This window comes from Erpetoichthys calabaricus, chromosome 16, assembly GCF_900747795.2.
Source record: "Erpetoichthys calabaricus chromosome 16, fErpCal1.3, whole genome shotgun sequence".
NCBI lineage: Eukaryota > Metazoa > Chordata > Cladistia > Polypteriformes > Polypteridae > Erpetoichthys > Erpetoichthys calabaricus.
In genome coordinates, this window is record NC_041409.2 from 75,487,035 (window position 1) to 75,510,054 (window position 23,020).

The following is a 23,020-nucleotide window of genomic DNA, read 5'->3' on the forward strand; positions in this document are numbered from 1 at the left end:
CTTTCTATCCCTCTGGTTACACTGTTCATCACTACATCCAACTCACTCACAACTCACAAAAAACTTGCTGGCATATGCACTAACAACATTCATCATCACACCTCCAATTTCCAGCTTCATAATCATTACTCTGTCTGACACTTTTTTCACCTCCAAACCAGTCTTGACATACTGTTCCTTCAGAATAACCCCTACTCCATTTCTCCTCCTATCCACACCATGATAGAACAATTTGAATCCACCTCCAATCCACCTGGCCTTACTCCCCTTCCATTTATTCTCTTGCACGCACAATATATCAAGCTTCCTTCTTTCCATCATATCTGCTAACTCACCCCCCTTACCAGTCATACTGCCAATATTCAAAGTTCCTACCCTCAGTTCCACTCTCTTTACCTTCCTCCTCTCCTCCTACCCCTGTACCTTATATATATATTGTGACAGTTTGCAGTTTCCCGTGACCCCTTGAACCCTCAGACTAAACGTCAGACACCAGATAAAAAGTCCAATAATTATTTATTACAATAGTAATGTGCACAAAGCACCCTCCTCTCCACAATACTTATACAATTAACCAATAATCAAATAATCCTCCACTCTCCCAGACACTTAGTCACCCTGCCTCCCAACTCAGCTCGTCCGTCTGGGATTTCCCAGTCTTTTATAGTCCTCGACCCGGAAGTGCTTCTGAGCCCTCAGTCCATGTGATTATCCAGCACTTCCAGGTCAGGTAAAAACTTCTCTTTTTTCTTCAGCCTGGAAGAATATCATTACTTCCGTTCCCGTGACTTGGAAATACTTCCGGGCTATACGAAAAATATAAATCCCTGGGCCTCCCTGCAGCGACTCCTGGCGGCCCCCCTGGTATCCAGCAGGGCTGTGCATTAAAACTCCATTGTCCATGAGGTCCTGCTGGAATTTGGGGCACCTCCATGTTGCAGGGAGGGCTCCATCTGGCGGCCTGGGTGTATTGGCCGGGATGAATGGCCGGCCATATCCCACAATATCCATATTACTAACTACTAACCGAGAATGCTAAACCGGATGGACGCAGGGACATCCGGCCATGGGCCGTAGCCGCAAAAAGACGTACTGCGCAGGCGCCCCAAGAAATGAGGTGCCGCGAGAGGCGGACAAGACCACAGAAAAAAGGAGTGAGCACAGAAAAAAGGAGTCAAACGCAGGTGACGCACACAGCACCGCACGAGCAAAACACCCCCCAAACACACACAAGCAACGGACGGGACACACACAAAGAGGACGATTCAACAAGCCCCTGGCACACAAAAAAAAAGAGCACGCAAACCCCCCCCCACACACACACAAGCAACGGAAGGGACACACACAAAGAGGAGGATTTAATCCCATTGCACACGAAACGGGACGCACACAAATAGGAGGATTCAACAAGCCACAAGCACACAAAAAAAAGAAGCCTCGAGCACCACACAAAGCCCATTGGACACGAAACGGGACAGACTACGGACATAGCACACGAAACGTACACAAAAACGACGATTCAGACCCACGACCACAGTAACATAAATAACAAATGACACACAAAGCCCCATTTCTAAATGAACCGTCCGTATTAAACATACGTCATCTCAACACGTTCACAATATGCAGCATAGGTAGATCTCATTACAATGAGGCACTATTAACCGTTCAACCGCAGAAAAGGCTCCATATTAACAGTGAGTGCGATCCTCCTTATTACTTATCCATATTTCTCACGCTCAAGAACAAACAAGTTATGAATTCACGATCACAGGTACAAAACGATACCGCTCGGATAACGGTACCAAACACAATTCACACTATGCAGCATAGGTGGATCTCATTACAATAAGGCACTATTAACCGTTCAACCGCAGAAAAGGCTCCATATTAACAGTGAGTGCAATACTCCTTATTACTTATCCATATTTCTAAAAGAAAAAATGTCTCGGCTCCAAAAACGCAAAGCTCAACTAAAGCTTCTAACTAACGATGTACCTAAAAGTAAAAACTTTATGAACTGCATTAGATCCTACAATAGTTCATTTGCTTTTGCATCTACCGGAGTAAATATCAGGCCACCAAAAGGCAATGGCCCATACTGCTTTCCCATATGTGCACAAATACTGCATCGCATTGGAACAGTACACCCTGAAACAAATCAACAACGCAAATATGCACAAATCTACATCCTAGATCCACATGACACAATCTATCAATCAAAGTGCTGCATCGCAACAGGCACGGATTCAAAACGAAACACCTCCCGTCTCAGACATACGTTAACAGCAAGGAAGGCTACAACGGGCTTCTCACACAGCACAGGCAAATCGATTACAGCTCCAAAACAACACGTCCCAAATACTACACATGCAACAACGCGCCTCTCAAACGGCACAAGCAAAACATACACCAGGAAAATTCATTCGGATTAATGAATGTCATTTGCAATCATTGTCATTCAGTTCACTTCCCTGAAGAAACAACTGGCAATACAAGTAATACATTTACACGTTGTTGTCAAAAGGGTCAAATTAGACTGCCTCCTTTACATTCATATCCTGAATATCTACAGAAGCTTCTAACTAACGATGTACCTGAAAGTGAAATCTTTATCAACTGCATTAGATCCTACAAATTGGTATCCACTATGAACATTAACGGTGGCACTGCACGTGACATCCGTCTTGCAAAAATGTTAATTATTGATGAATGTACAATGGCATCCAGTCACTTACTCAACACCATTCATAAACTTCTACAAACGTTTATGAATAATGATGTTCGCTTTGGAGGAAAGGTACTTTTATTAGGAGGAGATTTTAGACAGTGCTTAGCTATTCTTCCACATGCCATGCGCTCAGCTATTGTTCAGTGCACCTTAAAATACGCAGACAATTGGCATTGCTTTCAAAAGATACAGTTAGTAAAAAAGATACGATGTCCAGAACCAGATCATAACAATTGCTTATTACAACTGGGAGATGGTACACTCACCAATACAGATGGACTTCACCCACATATTATTACAATTCCTCAAGCCTTTATCTGCGACGACTTAGTTACAGACAGATTTGGAACAGCAATCTCATTAGACCAAATGCCCCTTTTAACACAACGCACTATATTATGTCCAAAAAATATTAATGTGGAAAACATAAATACCCAAGTCATTCCATTACTTCCTGGAGAGACACAACTCTTTCTAAGCTCTGACAAACTTGACTCTGATCACAACAATAACCATCTTCATTGACATTACAAGTTCTGACCTGGAATTACCTTTTACACTTAAATGGCGTGTACAAAGAAATTTTCCAATAAACCTTTACACTGTGCCACACACTTTATTGTTTGCTTTCTATTTGCATCATCTACACCTTCACACTATTCTATATCTCATTCATACATCATGCTCTTTGTCATTCCCAACACCAGGGGTTGGCGAGCGAAGCGAGCAGGGGGCGGAGCCCCTTAGTATATATATATATATATATACAGTATTCTGCATGTGGAAGACTTGAGGCTACTGTATGACCTTGAACTGCACAACAATGCAGCTGGATCAATATTGACTTACCACACAAAGCTGGGCAAGATGTGCCAAGTATTCCTTGAGTAAAACTAAGGAGGGGAGCACTAGAATCACTTTAATTTCAATTCACTTTATTTAATGTACAAGAATAGAATGCATAACACACACACAAACACACCCATCAGAGTTCTGGTGGTGAATTTTGAACATTGTTAACTGAATATATGTCTGCTTTCAAAGATCTTCCGTTATTGCAGAATAACTAATCACTTTTTGATATGTTAATTTTCACTACAAAAGCTCTTTGCAAAAAGTGAATTAAATGCCCAACCAACCAACCAACCAAACAAATAAACAAATAAATACATAAATAAATACAAATAATGCAGGACAAACAAGATAAAAAGTATAATAAAACAAATGTTAAATTAAGCACAGTTAAATGTTAAATTTAGTACAACTAACTTAGAGTGTCTGTCAGATTTGGGCAGATCTGTGGGTAGGATGCTTCCACACTTCCTTATTATTGTGGTGCCAAGTGCCCGACTGACAGCAGCGGTAAATAAGTCAGATATGAAACTTTACACCATCACACATTACAAAAGTAACAGAAGAAGCAACATTTCATGCAGCATCTTGCATTTGACCTTTTTGAGGAAAATTATCAGAATCCCTTTGGCACTCATCACCATCTGAATTGCTTGGGGGTCAGCAGCAAAATCAAAAGGATTAAACCTAATCAAAATATGTATTTATTTCATACTTGCACTGCCGAACGTATTACTGATAACAGAGCTTTGTTCAAAAATGTGTATTTTCGTTTTGAAAACTACATAAGGAGCAGTTTCAGGGATGTAAACAGGATAAGGCAGAGACGACCCAATGGACTGTGTCAAAGGAATGTTGGGAAAACCCAGGGCAGAGCTCATTGATACGGGGAATTACAGGAATTACGCCCTGCATGAAGTCTTCATTACTAACGACTGGTACTGTTTCGGTTTTCAAGCCCTGCAGCGAGGATAGCACCCCAGTCCACCGTTTAACTCCTGAACAAAGTTTATTACTTTAATGATGTTTGTCTTAGCAGCATAAGCATAAATGCACTTTCTAGGACCGAATACAATTTATATTGTATTATGCGAATTATTTAAGACTATAAAGTGGGGTTTCTGATACTTCGAAAAGTGAAAGTAAGAAAATATTTTTTGTGGAGAGGTGCAGCGGTGAAAAGAGGCAAGGAGAGGCTGGGAAAATCCGTCAGAGGAGGCGCTGCCCTTCAGATTCGGCACATTGGGAAACTACCGCAGCTGAACCAAAGGCGACGCCCCTTGTTAAAATGAATCAACCAACTTCTGCAGATATCCGAGGGAGTGAATTGGAACGAGGAATAACATCGTTTTATATTTGATGTTTGAAAGATTGTGTTTGAACTCGCAAAGGTGAGTGATACATTCGTAACACGTGTTCAGGTCAGACGAGACAGACCGATTACTTTCACTTAGCCGCTGGCATGGAAAGGGCATGAAGCAGTCGCCTTCTGATCATTTCAAACACTACACTGGTAAAGTGGGCGCCTTCACAGGTTTGTTGGGAACGTCTCAGGTAACTTCGCCGGGTTCTTGCGTCTTTGATTCCTCGTGATCTCAAGTTCTTGTTTGGTGGTCTGGTTTCGCGTGACGCAGACGTGCTTTATTTTTGTGCTGCGCCCTGGGTTGCTGTCGAACGCTTGGTATCCTTTGCACCACATAACTTGAGCTAATGAGCAAAGTGCGCTCGCGCATGTGTGCGTTTCGGAAGAAAATCGGCCACCACCTTATGAGAAATGCTCAGTTATTTGGCAAACGCTACTTTCACACCAGTCTCCGATTTTCGTCTAACTTGCACGTGAAATGATGGGTTTGTTTCGTGATTATATTTGCGGACGGACTACTATTTACAGACCATGCACATACTCCATTCACTACTGTCATTTTTATCATGTATTAATTTAGTGCAATTTTAATGTTATTCCTTCATCATGTTTCAGTCGGGAACCAAACCTACACCTGGCATAAGGCTATCGCAGAACACCCCGATTCAGACAAGCACTCTCCTCCCCTCACCATACGTGGGCCATGTTGTGTTTTCACTTTAGCAAGCGCTATTCAGGATGTGGGAGAAAACCCACACCTGAAATGGGACGAACACAGAAACTCCACACAAGGTGCACCGCGTTCAGAAACCGATTCGCTGATGTGCGATAGCAACGATGTGACACCGGTGTCCCACAGTTACAGTTGGTGTTTTTTTGTGCATCTGTAAGAAGTCGTTAATTTATATAACGCCTTTCACACCAGGGCTCATCTCCAAACTGCCTTATTCGACGAGTGAGGAACGGTTGGCTATTTTATTAGATTTATTGGATTGTTTGCTTTCTTGCTTGATAAAGAGCCTTCTTTTTTCGCAGAAATATGAAATTGGTTCTTTGGGATTAATGTGGACAAAGCAGAAATCTTCACTGCCTAATAGGCTACCTGTAATGATATTTCAGATAATGAAAACCTGAAGTCAGTCTTTGTTATAGAAGGCAGCAAGAGTCTGTAGTCATGAACGCATTAATATTAAATAAATCTGTTATCTTCTATTCCTAGTTATCTTTGGAACATGCTGGGAATCAAAATAAAACATTCTTTCTGGGACTGCTATGTGGATGGTTCAAAAATGGTTCCCCAATTCCATTGAGCTTAAGAACCACTTTGGCACCTTTATTTTTTATGAGTGTTCATCACTGGGATATCTGCTTGCGGCATTATTTGATCTGTTTATCTAGACTCAGTTTGTTATAGGTCCGTCCTGTCATTCATTTTCTTAAGACACGTTCTATTTTTTTAGGTCTAGTTAAGAAAATGTGTGGATTAATATTACCCAAACCACCTGAGTGAGAAAGTGGCATATTCTATAATGGATTTTTTTATTTTTTATTATTTTTTTTGCATGAACTTCTTGCAGTGAATTATATATTAGAACAGCCTGAAACAGGAACAAAATGGAACAGTATAGGATGGGAACTGGAACAATAACCAAAATTGAGGTCAGATGAGGTATGGGCAATTAGAGATGACTTCTTTTGTTAAGTGCTGCGTGAGACTGGCTGCTCTGTCACAAACTATATATAGTATAGCTGTCTGAGTAACTGTTAAAGTAGGGCATGGAACAAAACGCGACAGGCAAAAATGACTTGTGTTAAGAAGCCCCATGGGACTTTTAGGTTTCATTTTGATTTTTCTCCGCAAAAACATGACTGCATTTTTTGACTCTCTTTATGGTTAATTTTTGTCACCATATTTGTGCATGTAATTATGTGTACATACAAAACTCTGTGTATGTATATATATATATATATATATATATATATATATATATATATATATATATACTGATATATATATATATATACTGATATATACAGTGCATCCGGAAAGTATTCACAGCGAATCACTTTCTCCACATTTTGTTATGTTACAGCCTTATTTCAAAATGGATTAAATTAATTTTTTTTCTTCAGAATTCTACACACAACACCCCATAATGACAACATGAAAAAAGTTTACTTGAGGTTTTTGCAAATTTATTAAAAATAAAAAAATTGAGATATATATACGTGTATGTATGCATGTATGTATATGTGTGTGTGTGTGTGTGTGTGTATATATATATGAGTGCCAAAAGAGTGATGTCGCTGAGGCTAGAAGGATCTGCACTGCTCTCTGGAAGGTTGCTGGTTCATATCCCAGTACTGCCTCAAGGGATCCTACTCTGTTGTGCCCTTTAGCAAGGCCCTTCAACGTAAAATTGCTCCAGCAGCACTTTACAACGACTGACTTCTGTGCTCTGTCCTCCTAAAGGTCACACAAAAAGACAATTTCCCCTTTGAGATTAATAAAGTGTACCAAATACCAAATAAAAAGAAAACAAAAAAATACATATGTAATGTAAAGAATTGTTATTCAGCAGCAGCCATAAGATCATGCCCTATTATTTTAAAAAGGAAGAGTTGCACATGTCTGGGAGTCTCGCCTATTACTGCAGTTTATTTGCCATCTTGAACATTTTCAGAAGATATTACATTTTGTTTAAGTGCACTGTAACAAAACCTGCCTTCATAATTTAAATATTACCTGCAATCTGACATTCCCTGTTCTTGGTAGTCTGGTGGTACTAGAATGCTCATTTTTCCTTGTGCTGTTCGGCTATCCATTTTCTAAACAGTTTGCATATTCTTAAATTGATTGGAGATCATGTTCAGTCTGAAAGGAGCCGTGTGATGTGCCTGCAGCTGAGTACTAATACTACCTTATGTACTGTGCAGTATATTGATGGAATGATGTGGATTCCTGTAATATACTTAGGAACAAAATGGCGCACTGTGGGCATTTTGGATGGGCACACCTAGATCAAATGAGTGGTGTGGTTCACAGATGTGTGTCCATTAGACTTTCTGCTGCTGGTGCGCCAATTGTTGTCATAACAGCACATTGGATTTGACTGTTTGGGTTTTATGTTTGTGAGCAAAATTGTCAGTAGGTGGCAAAAGATTCCCATGCTTTAAGCAATGAGGATTAAATTACTTTATGTACCCTTCTATCACCCACCATACTCATGTGGCATGTGCATCTGCGGGAGTGATATACTCGAACGAATTCCCGTGTTTCGTGCTTGAGTTGGTTATGCTGCCAGCTGGGGTCTGTGTAAATGGTGATGCTAACTGAGCTTTGGCAAAGCGTGCTGCAGTCTTACTTTTTTACTGGTATTTGTTATGTTTTTAGTGATGCAGATCATCCCATTTGTGTGAATTTGTGGGGCCTTGTTTGTTACTTTTATCAGTTCACATTGGTTGTGTCTTCTGCTGTCCCTGGATTGACCAATGTTAGTAATGCTGCCCAATGGGGTCTTTTGGTGTCCGCTTTCTTTGTTGTTTTCTGTAGAATCTGACCTGGTTTCTTCTGGCACTGTCCTTTGGTTTTGGTTTATGTCAGGTGGTGCTGACTGCCATGTTTGTGCAACTGTATAACTGGAGCTGCCAATGGCCAAAGCTTTATGGAAGCCACCAGTATCTTTTCTGTTCACATTTTACAATTAGTTGCCCCCTTTAAGCTTCCCTTTGTTAATTTAGTAAAACAGTTGTTTTCATTTCCATTTCTGCTTTGTTTCTTTGATTGTTATTTCACAAAGCATAGGTCTGGTTGGTCAGTATACAGACACATCATTCTTAAACTAGCTTATGCAATAACATAATGTAGTATGTACAACCGTCTGAAGTACTCTAAGGTCATGTACTGGATTCATTAGTTGATGATATGTGGCCTTAAATGTGCCACCCTTCAAATTAGGTTTTACAGATTTCAGTTTGAGTACCACAGATGTTTCCTTCCACCCAAAATTTGATGTGGTTATATGAATTTTAATTTCTCTATTTTTGTCTTTCCTCTTTTGGCACTAAAGTGTTTACTGAGAATGAGTAATCAGTTCTGCAAAAAATATTGTTCTTTGTTTAATACTCCACAGCTTTGGTTAGCCTATTTGAGTTTTGGTTCACTTTTCATTTAGGAAGTTACCTGACCGAAGTTGCCTGGAATGATGATGCACCCCTCTGATTAGCAGGTTAGATTATAGCAGGTATCTGCTTGGCTCTTTGCTAAAGGGCCATGGCTGAATTCTGAGTGGAAAGCTCATCATCAAAACACTTTTTAGTACCAGAGTTGCACTGCTATCCCAGAAGTTTGCAGTCATGGCCAGAGTTCCACTGTTTGTGAGAAGGTGTCCGATCTCCTTAACTAAATACCTTTGCTTAATGAACCTAATTATTTCCTTATTCTTTTGTAGCAAATGTCAGATTCAAAATTACTGTTGCATTTTCATTTCAAAGAACTCCCATGCACGTTTCATTCATGAATGCTGGTGCTTTATGATGTGTCTGTTTCATCAAAGGTTACTGGAATCTTCTGTATGAGTAAATCTGGAAAGACTGCAAGCACCTACAGCGACATGCATATGTGGCTCCAACATGGGCGGTTCTGTCAGTTGATCATATTTTGACAGTTTCATCTCTAGCAGACCCCCGTGACCCTGTGTTAGAATATAGCGGGTTGGATAATGACTCACTGACTGACTGTTGGAGCCAAAATAGCTCATATCGTAGAAATCTTTAGAATATAATACAATGGTAAAAGTGTAGCAATATGTGGATGTAAACTGGTAAATGTGCATGAACCACAGTTAAAGGAATTTATCTGACTCGGTTAAGCTGTGTTTAATTTATGGAATGCCTTTTGTTTTGCTCATGGTGGAGCAATTTTAACTTCCAGCTTCATTACGGTGCATCACTCAGATCTTAGGAATGTGTGCACTCCACTAGTCTTCATATCGTGGAGTAGTGTTTGGGTGAATAAATGAATAATATCTGTGGTGTAGGGGTTGGGGTGCACCATTACCTGAATTTATGAATGCATAGAGGTGTCTTGTGAATTTCCTGGGACTTTCCAATGTCCTCACTTCCTTAAAGAACATTTTTACAGAACATTCAGCTTTTCAGCACTGATTTGTGCAGGCACTGACCAGCATTTCTAGCATCCTCATCCTGCTGCTATGGTCTCCCATGCTCCCTAGATGCCAATACTGAACAGTATTTTGTAATTTTTTTTTGAAAGAGGCAAGGTGCTAGTCACACAAGACATTTTTGGAACCCCACCCACATCCTTATTATTTGACCCTCCACTTTGGTGTTACTCTGATAGTAACGCTCGGAAGAGAAAGCAGGCTAATTTTTAACATGAAAGATACTACTTCTCAAAACACAGGGTATTATTATTGGATTTACCCAGCATCATAGCCACTACAATCTACATAATGTTTTATTTTAAAGCCCCCTGCCTTTGTCCAGTCCCCTTCATTGCTTTACACAACTCCTTCTGCACTGCAGGACAGAAGTAATTTTTGTACTTTATGGTATGTGTTCCTGAGGCAGAAGAAATTACAGGGTATGATGGCTCTTCTTTATCTAATGGACTTTACAGCAGTATAAAACTCTTCATTTGCCTATGTAGCAACTCTCACAGCAAACCACAATGCCAAGCATCAAAATAATAAATTACCCTGCCTGAGTTGCGCTTTAGATATTCTTAATCTGACAGGCAGAGTGTGGCCTCATTTCTTTTTACGTTAATATCGATGCTATGTCTTTGTGCATGACAGGCTGCTCATCTTTGAGACTGACTTTCCAAGGTGTCTTGTGTTCTGGTGATTCATGTTTTCTTCATGTGTGCTGACTTCTTTTTCCTTTCTTTCTCTTTCCAGTGCATTTACAATTCCCATACCATGAGCAAGAAGAAGAATATACGCAAAATGTTTTTCAAGAACATCAAAAAGCGCCTTAATCCCAGCAAAACCGGCAATAAAAAGAATCGCATCGAGGAGATGGATCCTCTACTGAAGAAGGACGACCCACCAAATCCAAACTACATGGGCATCAATGGTACCTACTTAATTAGCAGTGTCTTGTGGATTGAAATTTTTCACAGATTTTTTACTCCATAAGTAATTATCTTTCAGAAACATGCAGGTTAGGTGGAGTGGTCTTGCTAAATCTGCCCTAGAGTGTGTGTGTGTTCTACCTGTTGTGGGCTGGCATCCTGTCCAGGTGGTGTTCCTATTTTGTGCCAGATGATTTCTGAGAGAGGCTGCTGTTGCTCCACGACTAAGTCCTGCCTAAGCGGGTTAAGACGATGGATGGAAGTTCTTTTATTCAGCAGGTGTTTTTTTATCACTAGGGGGCAGCACCCTGTATAGTAGTAGTCCTCAGACTTCATTTAGGGCAAGTCTGTCTACACTTACCAATTTGGCCTTGGCTTTCCAGTTCAAGGTTGTTTTTTTTTCCTTGTGTGTTTAGTACAAGGTAGGAACCATCTCTAGATAAAGTGCCAGTTCACAGCAGGGTATGCTCTCGCTCTCTCTCTCTCTCTCTCTCACACACACACACACACACACCCACACACATACATGGCCAATTTAGAGCAGGATGGATGGGTTGTGGAGATAGAGAGAAAAACTAACACAGACATTTGCCAGATTGGCATTCAAACACAGTACTTTGTGCCACCATGCTGTCCAGTCTTTTCTTAAATTTGGTAATACTGATGTTTCCCTGTCCCTATCTAAAAATCTCAACATCAATCCCATGTGGCACACAGGGGCTATTCACAGGGGTATATGATGAATATAACAGGTTCCAAAATGAAGTTTTCCTTCAAATGCTGAATATTTTTTGGTCCAAGGTGAGAAGGAGTTTTGCACCATCATAGTGGCCTAGTCCAATGTCATTTTGTACTTCATCTGTCTATGCAAGAGCATTTTTTACCATCAGGTTTTTGATTCATGATCTCCCTATTTCTCTTTCAGAAACTCCGCTAATAGGACAGATGCTTCAGAATGGCCAGCTGAGTGAAGCTTATCCACTGATATGTGCCTTGGACCGTAGCCATCGCAAGACACACTTTGAGGTTATGCAAAAACAGTGGAATAGACTGATTACTGAGGTCTTCAGTGGATACACTGCAGACCCTAAAAAGCTGCAGTCTGCTCTTCAGGTGATCCAGATGGGGAAAAGCTATGATTCTGGCTTAGAAGATCACTTGGAAGGAGAAGAACTCATGCCACACAAATGGTGGGCAGAATGCATCAAACTGATTGAAAAGCTGGTGATAACTGGCGTTCCTCAGCTGACCTCTGACCAACAGGGGAATGGGATTAATGGCTATTTGCAAACCGTGCAGGCATACATGCTCCAGGAGCTGCTTAGACTTACTCCTCTTCTCCAAGGAACTTGGGTGCTTCAATTGTATGCTCACTATCTACACAAAAGCATCTTTGAACAGCTGAACAAAGCACTGGAGAGAGCCATGCTAATCAGTGACTGCTTCATCCTACTCTTCTGGACCATGAGGACATATAAGAGGTACTATACATCTTTCAGTTAATGCTAACATGAGTGTCACAGACCACCAATGTGGTCTGGGACTCCAGGCTTCTCTGGCTAAGGGATGGCAGAAATGCAGAGAAGAAATTGCTCCAGGTTTGAAAGACAGCCCTGCTTCTGGGAAGGCATTATGGTCAATGATTATGAGGCTTATTACTTAAGGCTTATTACTTATCTATACATATTAATAAAAGGCAAAGCCCTCACTGACTGACTGACTGACTGACTGACTGACTGACTGACTGACTCATCACTAATTCTCGAACTTCCCGTGTAGGTGGAAGGCTGAAATTTGGCAGGCTCATTCCTTACAGCTTACTTACAAAAGTTAGGCAGGTTTCATTTCGAAATTCTACGCGTAATGGTCATAACTGGAACATATTTTTTGTCCATATACTCTAATGGAGGAGGCGGAGTCACGTATCGTGTCATCACGCCTCCTACGTAATCACGTGAACTAAAAACAAGGAAGAGATTTACAGCACGAGTCAAACGCGGGAACGAAGATAAATGACGTTAATTTTTGACTGTCTTTTAATACTGTGTAAGCATACATATTAACACATGTGCAATTAAACGTGTGCATTTACGGGGTGATTTCTCAGGCTTAAAAGCTCGCCTTTTATCAAACGCGGGAACAAAGGTAACTGACGTTGTTCACTGTCTTTTAATACTGTGTAACCATACATATTAACACGTGCAATTAAACGTGTGCATTTACGGGGTGATTTCTCAGGCTTAAAAGCTCGCCTTTTACTAAAAAGGTAAATGCAAAACTATTTTCAATCATTCTGTGATCTGCTCCTCACAACTGAAGGCACCGTGGCTGATGGTAAATGACGTTAATTTTTGAGTGTCTTTTAATACTGTGTAAGCATACATATTAACACGTGCAATTAAACGTGTGCATTTACGGGGTGATTTCTCAGGCTTAAAAGCTCGCCTTTTATCAAACGCAGGAACAAAGGTAAATCACGTTCTTCACTGTCTTTTAATACTGTGTAACCATACATATTAACACATGTGCAATTAAACGTGTGCATTTACGGGGTGATTTCTCAGGCTTAAAAAGCTCGCCTTTTACTAAAAAGGTAAATGCAAAACTATTTTCAATCATTCTATGATCTGCTTCTCACAACTGAAGGCACCGTGGCTGATGTTACGTCACTTGCTGTCCAACCATAAGCTTTACCTGGTAGGTAACCGGACATTCACTTCACTCCCTTACGGGAATCGAACCTCTGAGGTTTTCTTTTGTTCTTAATTAAAATTTAAAAGCAATACTTCACCGCTGCTAAGCCCCTCTAGCGCTGACGTCCGAGGTTCGATTACCGTAAGCAAGTGCAGCGAGTGTGTAATTACATTCACGGCATTCGTAGTCTGATTCACAATCTGATTTTATGGGTGGTTACCTACTAGGTAACGCTTATACTTGGCCACCAAGTCAGATCGAAGTGATCACTCGAGTAAAGGCAGCTTCACAAAAAAACAGATCCTTAACAAACTGTTATTAGTATATTTTCCCTCAATTTAAAAACATTTTATTTTCTTCTTAATAAAAATTTAAAAGCGGTACTTCGCCGGTGCCAAGCATGTGGATTTGACCGAATGACACATACAGACATATTCATGAGTGCAGGTACTTCGGAAAGAAAGCACCGTATAAACCTAAAGTTTAAATTAAGTTCATAGACCTACAAAAGGTTGCCATTCATTTGAGGCAAGATTGCTTTTCTTCTGTACAACTATACGTTGCATTCTCAAGAGTGTGCTTGCACGGCTTCGGATATATATATATATATATATATATATATATATATATATATATATATATATATATATATATATATATATATATGTATGTCTATATATAAATATGTAAGCTTATAAGTACTGCCTTACTTCTCTTTAAGAAAGGAAGATGTAATGATACTTGATTTAAACGATTCCATGTCTTCCTGGGTTTGTGTAGCTTATTGTCAATATCTTTACACCTGTTTTTAAGACTTATTTACTGAAACGGGCTTTCACGAAAAAAGTTACGGCTTTGCTACAGGATACACCCTCCACAAGTTAAGCAAGTAAAAATAAAATATATATTTCTGTTTTATTTAAACCTTTTAAGTTCGTATGCATAGCCCCATTTGGCTGTTTAATTTTTTTTTTTCTTTCTTCAGTAATATTTAATCTCCTTAAAGAAAAAGAACATATCCATTTTACTTTTTTTGTATCTCTTTAGTAATATTTTAGTGTAAAAGGATAACCAGTATTTAAACCTTTTATGTTACTTTATACATTTATTTTACACAATGTTGAAAAATTAATAAGAAAGCTACATATTTTGGCAGCTGCTGCTTTCATTTTCAATGAAATGAAAAAAGCTCTCCAAGACAAAACGTCAATGAAGAAGAAACAGTTTGCACTATCTAAAAATCAGAAACCCTCATTTATAAAAGTTTGCTGTAGATGACTTCACTGAAAATAAATGAATAGTTCCTATGTGTATAATACATATTTATCTATTTTACTTATGCCTTTATTCCACCAACTTACAACATCTGAGGTACAATTTGTTACATTACTTTTGTTTTTTGCAGCACAGGCAGGTGAAGTGACTTCCTCAGGGTCACACAGTGGTGTCAGTACCAGGATTTGAACTGACAAGCTCCGGGTTTACTGAAATATTACTGAACAAAGAAAAAAAACGAAAACGGGCAAATACGGCTATGCATACAGATGTCCATCCGTCCATTATCCAACCTGCTATATCCTAAATACAGGAGCCAATAAGTACATATGTATATATACAGTATATATATATATATATATATATATATATATATATATATATATATATATATATATATATATATATATATATATATATGTGAATGTATGTATGTATATATGTATGTCTATGTATGTAGATATGTAAATTTGTATATGTATATATATGTTTATGTGGATGTGTATATGTGTATATACGTATGTAAATGTAGATGTGTATATGTAGATATGTATATATATATATATGTATATGTATATATATGTTTATGTGTGTGTGTATATTATATATATATAAAAGACAGCAACACTCATAACAATGACAACACAATTACATTGACAATCATGTTACGTTATTTTTAAAATGTTTCCATTTTTTTTTTTCATAACCTCTTTAACACACTACTTCTCCGCTGCGAAGCGCGGGTATTTTGCTAGTCTCTATATATAATCTTCATTTGGATCTTGATCTTTGTTTGTCTGCGAATTCCACGCATTCGTAGACCACCTTCCAGTTTAGTACGTTGTTGTTACTCATGGATGTCAACAATGTGCCGGAATAACGAAAGGGGTGGTGGACAGTGTTACGCTGGTTAGCTCCTGAGGCCTGGTTAGAGAATGAGATTGCCGAAGATAAAAGGTACGTGCCTACGTAACATATGAATGAAAGAAAGACAGTGGGTAAAATGAATGACAACGTAACAGCACATTCCGGAAATTATTATATTTACATTGTAGCCGGCGAGTGCTGCGCGTCTCAGAGTTGTACCGTGGCTTAGGACAATGTCCAATCGAATCAATGTCCAAGGGTTTTGTTTTGTAATTTTGTTTCCCTTTAAAAAATAATAATGCTGTTCGACGAAGGGCCCAGTTCACGACTGGCAGCCGCGTTTAAACAGGGAGCCCTTCACAGACAACTTTAACACACGCAACGTAGTTGGGCGCACATGGCTAGTTACTTATATAGGGCAAGCAGCATGTTGTCGAAGATTTTAAACCCCAAGGTTGTCTGTTCATTTCCTGCCCACGCCTTACTGTGTGATACTTAACAATTTATTTAACTCGCCTTTACTTCAGGTGTAGAAAATTTGTTGCAAAATGCATCTTAATCTTATAAATTCTATGGATTAAGGTGTTAGGTGTAGTAGAAGCTGCATACCTGTGAGTGATGCGTTCCAAGACCTACTGTGGATACTTGATATCGTGGATAGTAGTGAACCATATAATATATATGTCATTTTTCATATACGAACATAACTATGATAAAGTTTAATTGATAAATTACATAAATTACACGATGGAGCAATGGAAAATATCTTGTACACAGAATTTAAACACATTCTTGCATTCAATTTTTATATTTGTTTTTTATAAAATATCTTGGCCTTTTGTGGGTACTCACAGGCTTATCCATTCTTTGTTGTTCCCACTGATGGGAAGCATTCTATGGCTTCTCTTAGACTTTGAAGAACTGCCAGCATCACTACATGTACTTTGGCACTTTGGGGCCCTTATTAAGCAAAATTAAGGGTTACTTACTCAATAACTCAGCGATAACATGGCAACAAATGTGGACAACAAGAACGCTAGAGGCTTAAAGCTGGTTTATTTGACGTGTCAGTGTCGTGAAAATGACATCGGAAACGGAGGCATGCCCCCAGATTGTGGGTTTTCGCTGAGCACGGCACACAGAATGTGTTAATTATTTATATCTGGAATTTTTTATTTAATATTTTCTGGCTATGATAAACCGCATATAACTGAAACCACAAAAAATAAAATCTGCAGATAATGTACATTAACAATTCTAATTCATCTGTGGGTATGTACAGAATTCTAATAGGTGAGCATTGCACCCTTCAAGTGAAAACTCTATTTAAATATGGGCACACTTATAACATGGCCTTGCATTCTTAAAAATAACAGTTCTTTAATTGCGCTTTACTAGGTTATATGATTCCTCATTGAACTATAAATGGAAAAAGAACCATTTTCATTCTGTAAAGAGTTCTTTCCATATGAAATTGTTCTTTGAGCTTTGAAAAGGTTCCTAATATGTGGACAAAACGGGAATCTTTATATAGTAGGCTAACTAGCAGGATACTGTCAGACCTAACCTGAGCCTGTGTTGTAGGGATACCAAACATTCTGTAATACCAGGGGCTGTCACGTATTTCTTGCCTGATTTATTTTTCCCACCAAAGTTTGGTGTCTCAATTTATTTTTACAAAATCTTCATTTCCTTATTTTAAATATGAATCATTTCTCGGTTCATTGACAGAGCAGTATGCAAGTTATTGCAGAAAGAGCACTTTGGAACATACATCCCTTAGAGTATTAAAAAGTTTCAGTGGTACGCACCCCACGATTTACAAAGTGCTTGGTTAGTGGATGTAGCTAGAAGTTTCTGTAGCAGCTAGCGAGCAGAAAAATGAATAAACGAAAGACCTGTGTGTATGGAGCAGTCCGCTCTGCACACACTCAACCACAGCTGCTAGATGGTGCATGCATGCAATTTAAAACTTTTTTGCCACTTGAATGCACTTCACTTCTCAATATGTAAGACAGGTGTGCAGCAAACTCTGCTTTCCAACAACGACGTTGTGCTAATGACACAGATGAAGATTCACTATGTTGAAATGAAGCAATCACCACGGCTCAACAACATGCAATGTATTGAATTGTGAAACACTTCAGCAACAGAGGGCACCGCTTGAAGTTTTCACTAAAAACATTGTCTATCAGGTATTTTCTCGAGACGAAGATTAATTGGACTCAAATGCTGGTGATATGGCTAAGATATGGTGTCTTTTTACGAAAACCAGTGGGCCAGCAAGCACAAGGTGGGACCACGTCCTGAACACTGTGTAATTCTTAAGAGTTCGCTGACGGCTCTCCAAGTTCACGAGTATAGTGCTAGGGACTCTTTGGGTTGTTTTTTTGTCCCAAAGACCACATGCAGCTACTACCAATTCTATTCAAAACAGGCAATATTAGACCAATTGGGTATTCAATATTTATGAAGCAAAGCTTCATAAATGGAAACGGTGTGAGTGCAATATAATAATGCTTAGTTCTAAGATGGCTTGCTTCAGCCACATGCTTAATCCATCAATATGACTATGTATTGTGCCTGTTTAATGAAGAACTTCAGAGAGAATGAAAAATTCTGGTAAAAAGATGTATTTGGCCCTGAGAACAGCAAATTTTTATGTAGAACATATGAAGGTAGATGTTCAATTTCCAGTGGAGGATATAGAGATATTACTAAGCATGTCAATACTAAGAAACATAGACACTGAAAAGCGTAAGTGTGCCAGGTAAGACAGGATTTGAAGCAGACACAATTTATGCAAGCAAGCGCTTTTCTCATAATAATCGGCAGCATAAATAAAATATGCTCTGAGTGGCTCTATAGGGCTTTCTAATTCAGATGTGTTATTGTATGTCCAAGATGTGTCAAAGTGGTTGTAGATGGCATTGTAATTTAGCAATACACCTCCCAGCAAGTGCCTAAATTGTTATTTAAAGTACACTAAGTAATAAAGTAACATATTATGTAAGTTGTTTTAAAGGTTGTATTTGTTTGGTTTCATTCTTTTGAGCGGCCATGTTTATAGACATTATAAATGTGTTTGTATACAGCATTGTAAAATCATCATCCTCCCAGTCTTTGTTCACCAATAATCCCCCACTTCCCCAGAGGGGCCTTTTTGGGAGAATCTAGTCACCATGAGTGAGAATCCTTTTAAAATTATGATCCCACTCGTATTTGACAAATCGGTTATCACCTGTTTATTGTTATTTATGGAATATGTTACAGATCTAAAGAAAATGTTCTTTCCGGAACTTTCACAAGGATGACTCCTTTATGAACCAAACATGATTTCCTTTTGGCATCGTTCTGAAAGACCACTCTGGCATCTTTATTTTTTAGAGTGTGGAGTGCTGTTCACTGTAAGTCTCAAGTGTAGGCACAAGGTGTTGGCATGTCAACTAATGTCAGAATGTAACCCAGAGGCTTCTTGCCAAAAAAGGCATGAAAGAGTGTAGAAAACTGGCCCCCCTCTTCAACCTGCCAGCAAATTGATAAGTGGTCCTATAGGTGATACGTTCCAAGACCTACCGTGGATGCTTGATATCGCGGATAGTAGTGAACCCTATAAAAATGTCATTTTTTATATACGAACATACCTATTATAAAGTTTAATTGATAAATGACATACAGTAAGACATTGCCAAAATTAAATAATAATAAAATCTAGTTGTGCTCTCTTTCTCTCTTATGAATGAACAGGATACTGACATTTTAACAACCCTCAAGGGACAATAGAGCAATGGAAAATACCTTGTACACACGCACACAGTTTAAACACATTCTTGCATTAATTTTTTATATTTGTTTGTTATAAAATATCTTGGCCTTTTGTGGGTACTCGCAGCCTTATCCATTCTTCGTTGTTTCCACTGATGGGAAGCATTTCACGGCTTCTCTTAGACTTTGAAGAACTGCCAGCATCACTACATGTACTTTGGAACTTTGGGGCCATTATTAAGCAAAATTAAGGGTTATTTTCACAACAGCACTGCGATAACGTGGCAACAAATGTGGACAGCGAGAACGCTGGAGGCTAAAAGCTGGTTAATGCTGCACTTGATGTGTCAGTGCTGTGAAAATGACATCAGAAACACAGAGATGCTCTCACATGGTGGGTTTTTGCTGAGCACTGCACACAGAATGCATTAATTTATATCTGTAATTTATCATTTAATATTTTTGGGCCATGATAAACTACAGATAACTGGGTTTTTACTGTATAATGTACATTAACAGTTCTAATACTTCTGTGAGTATGTGCAGAATTTGAATAGATGAGCATTGCACCCTAAAGTTTTGGACCCTCTTTGTGGCTAGAAGTGAAAACTCTATTTAAATATGGGCACACTTGTAACATGGCCCTGCATTCTTAAAAATAACAGTTCTTTAATTGCGCTTTACTAGGTTATGTGGTTCCTCATTGAACTATTACTGGACAAAGAACCACTTTCATTCTGTGAAGAGTTCTTTCCATATGAAATTGTTGTTTGAGCTTTGAAAGGGTTCCTAATATGTGGACAAAACCGGAATCTTTAATGTATAGTAGGCTAACTAGGAGGATACTGTCAGACCTAACCTGAGCCTGTGTTGTTGGACACAGTGAGAGTAAGGATACCAGACATTCTATAATTCCTGGGGCTGTCACGTATTTTTTGCCCAATTTACTTTTCCCATCAAATTTTTCTGTCCCAATTTGTTTTTACAAAATCCTCATTTCCTTTTTTTAAATGTGACTCATTTGTCAGTTCATTGACAGAGCAGTATGCAAGTCATTGCAGAAAGAGCACTTTGGAGCATACATCCCTTAGAGTATTAAAACGTTTCAGTGGTACACACCCCACAATTTACAAAGTGCTGGGTTAGGGGATGTAGCTAGAAGTTTCCGTAGCAGCTAGCGAGCAGAAAAATGAAAATGAGTGACTCATGATTCTTTAGCAAACAATAGGTTAAATACACAGAAAATGTGAATGTTGTATCAAATGAAAAATTTGGTTGTTTGTTGCTTGCAGTGAACATCTTTTGGGCCATCAGAACCTGTACCAGTATAAAGATCTGGATCTAGACATGGTGCTGTTCACCAGCTGGTTTACAAAGGCACAGGACAAGCTTCTACAGTGCATCAAGGTAAATTAAAGTGGAAGTGGAGACTCTGGTTCGGAGTTGACCATTTGTGATAAAACTGTAGTTGTTTACCAAGTTGTGTCCCTTTGTTAGGGAAGTTAAATCATGAATCCTGTCCATTGTTTCATTGTCCACTCATGGGTTGCCTATCACCTCAAGTCCAGATGTTAGTCAAAAGGGTTAAATTCCTTCAATGTGAGCACTTAGCTCTCTGACAGGGTTATCAAGGAGGAGGCCAAGGCTGGTTAATTCCTGGTTAATTCTGAGTCCTGGGTTACCACCTTAGCTTTATTATTTAAAGCTCCTTGGTATTCTTCTGAATTGTGAAGTCAGGTGTCCTATAGAATGTTTAGTCTGGAAAACGCAGGTGACGAGGAAGTCTACCTATGCAGCACAGGCCAATATGACTTTTCTCTCCCATCACAGCTGGAAGTCTCAGAGACCTTGGAGAAGATATTGCAGAATGAATATTCAGCCGAAGCTACTCCAGATGAAGAGAAGTTTATCCAGTTTCACCTGGACATTAAGCTGGTATGGGGCGCAGCAGATTGCTAAGATGGGTTGGAAATGCATCTCTAGGCTCATTTAGGAGGGTGTGGTCTACTTCTGAGGAAACCTAAGGGTTTTGTGACTGGTTCAAAACTAATATTAGATCAGCATAGACAGGTTTGGAGGGATAGAGAGATGGTGGTAAATGGGCAGTCAGTGTGGTGTTCATACTGGTATCTGAAGACTGCCTTTCTTCACTCACTAGTCTAAATTAAGCACACACCCTACACTAAGAAATAATTTGGTGTGATGCCTTGTGCCTGGCTGCAGTAAGTAAACCAAGGAGTTCAAGAGTAGTATGTTTAAAGTAAATGCCCAATCATGGGAAGATTTAAAAAAAATATTTTTTTTGGTTGCACCACAGTTCCTGAATGGCCTGATAAAGGAAGCCCAGAAGATCAGCCAGGAAATGAAGAAGTGTGTGCAAGTGGCCTGTGCCAGGGAGCTCCTGTTATTCGCTGAAAAGTGAGTGGGCACAGAGTTTGCCTCTTGGTACTCTTATTCTAGGAAGTGGCAAAGTGAACAAATGCATGAGAGTGTGGGGCCTGCACAAAGCTTCTGTGTCTACCCTGTGGGTGTGTGTGGGTGCTTTATTGCTGTAAATAGTAATACAATTTACTTTATATTGTGCATGTAGAGGGAGCAATTTAGAAGCTCTGTGAAGGTGCCACAGAGGCAATGTAAAACCAAGTTCCATTGTGTAGAAAACATCCATATTAATGAGATGCCTTTTGAGAGAAATGTTTTGAGGTGACATTTAAAATACATTACAGTGGCACTCTATCTAGCAATGGCTTGGCACTCACAGAATGCACTTGCAGACTTATTTCTTGTATCTGCCTGTCTTAACGTGCTTCAAATCCCAGTTTGAAACTTAAGTGGGTGCTTAAGTTGACCCTCCTAAGACCCTTCTCTCTTTAATATTGTGTCTCACATGGTCCATGCATTTGTTTGTTTAGGTACCATCCCCTTAACAACAAAAACATGAAAGAGAACACTCCATCCAGAGAAATCTATTTGATGAAGGCAATCAACAATTTGATTAATTTAAGGTATGAAAATATATATAATTATTGTTTTTGCTGCTTTTGCTTTCTTTTTATCATGTGTGTTTCTTGATTACACTTAAAGCGAAGTAGGGCCAGAGCCCTCCTAGTCTGACTTCTAGCCCCACATGAGATATCTCCATGGTGCTAGGCTGGAATTATTGTGTCTTTCCTACAATACAGACTCAGTTGCTGTAGCTTGCATAGCCAAGCCAGTCTATGGCAAAACTAATACTGAATGGAATGATTGGTACCAATTGCAGCATTGAGCATACATAGTACCAACTGCATATCTCAAAGGTCATTGGTTTCAGATTTTTTTGAACTTGTGTCATGGCACCATACAGTTGCATAGAACAGCAATTGAGTGAATTGCA

At 39.1% G+C, this 23,020-nt stretch overlaps 1 protein-coding gene across 2 annotated transcripts in view; it reads left to right on the top strand.

The window, feature by feature from the left end:
- The first annotated feature begins 4,458 nt into the window (after positions 1–4,458).
- Positions 4,459–23,020, top strand: part of si:dkey-196h17.9 (exocyst complex component 3-like protein 2) — a 31,895-nt gene continuing 13,333 nt past the window's right edge. Inside the window, exons 1-7 of one of the 2 annotated variants that reach the window (XM_028821766.2) lie at positions 4,459–4,974; positions 10,868–11,045; positions 11,969–12,524; positions 20,937–21,051; positions 21,475–21,579; positions 21,962–22,062; positions 22,557–22,649. In XM_028821766.2, the coding sequence (XP_028677599.2) occupies positions 10,889–11,045; positions 11,969–12,524; positions 20,937–21,051; positions 21,475–21,579; positions 21,962–22,062; positions 22,557–22,649 (1,127 nt within the window). In that variant the 5' untranslated portion in view covers positions 4,459–4,974; positions 10,868–10,888. The other variant, XM_028821769.2, reaches the window with a different exon arrangement.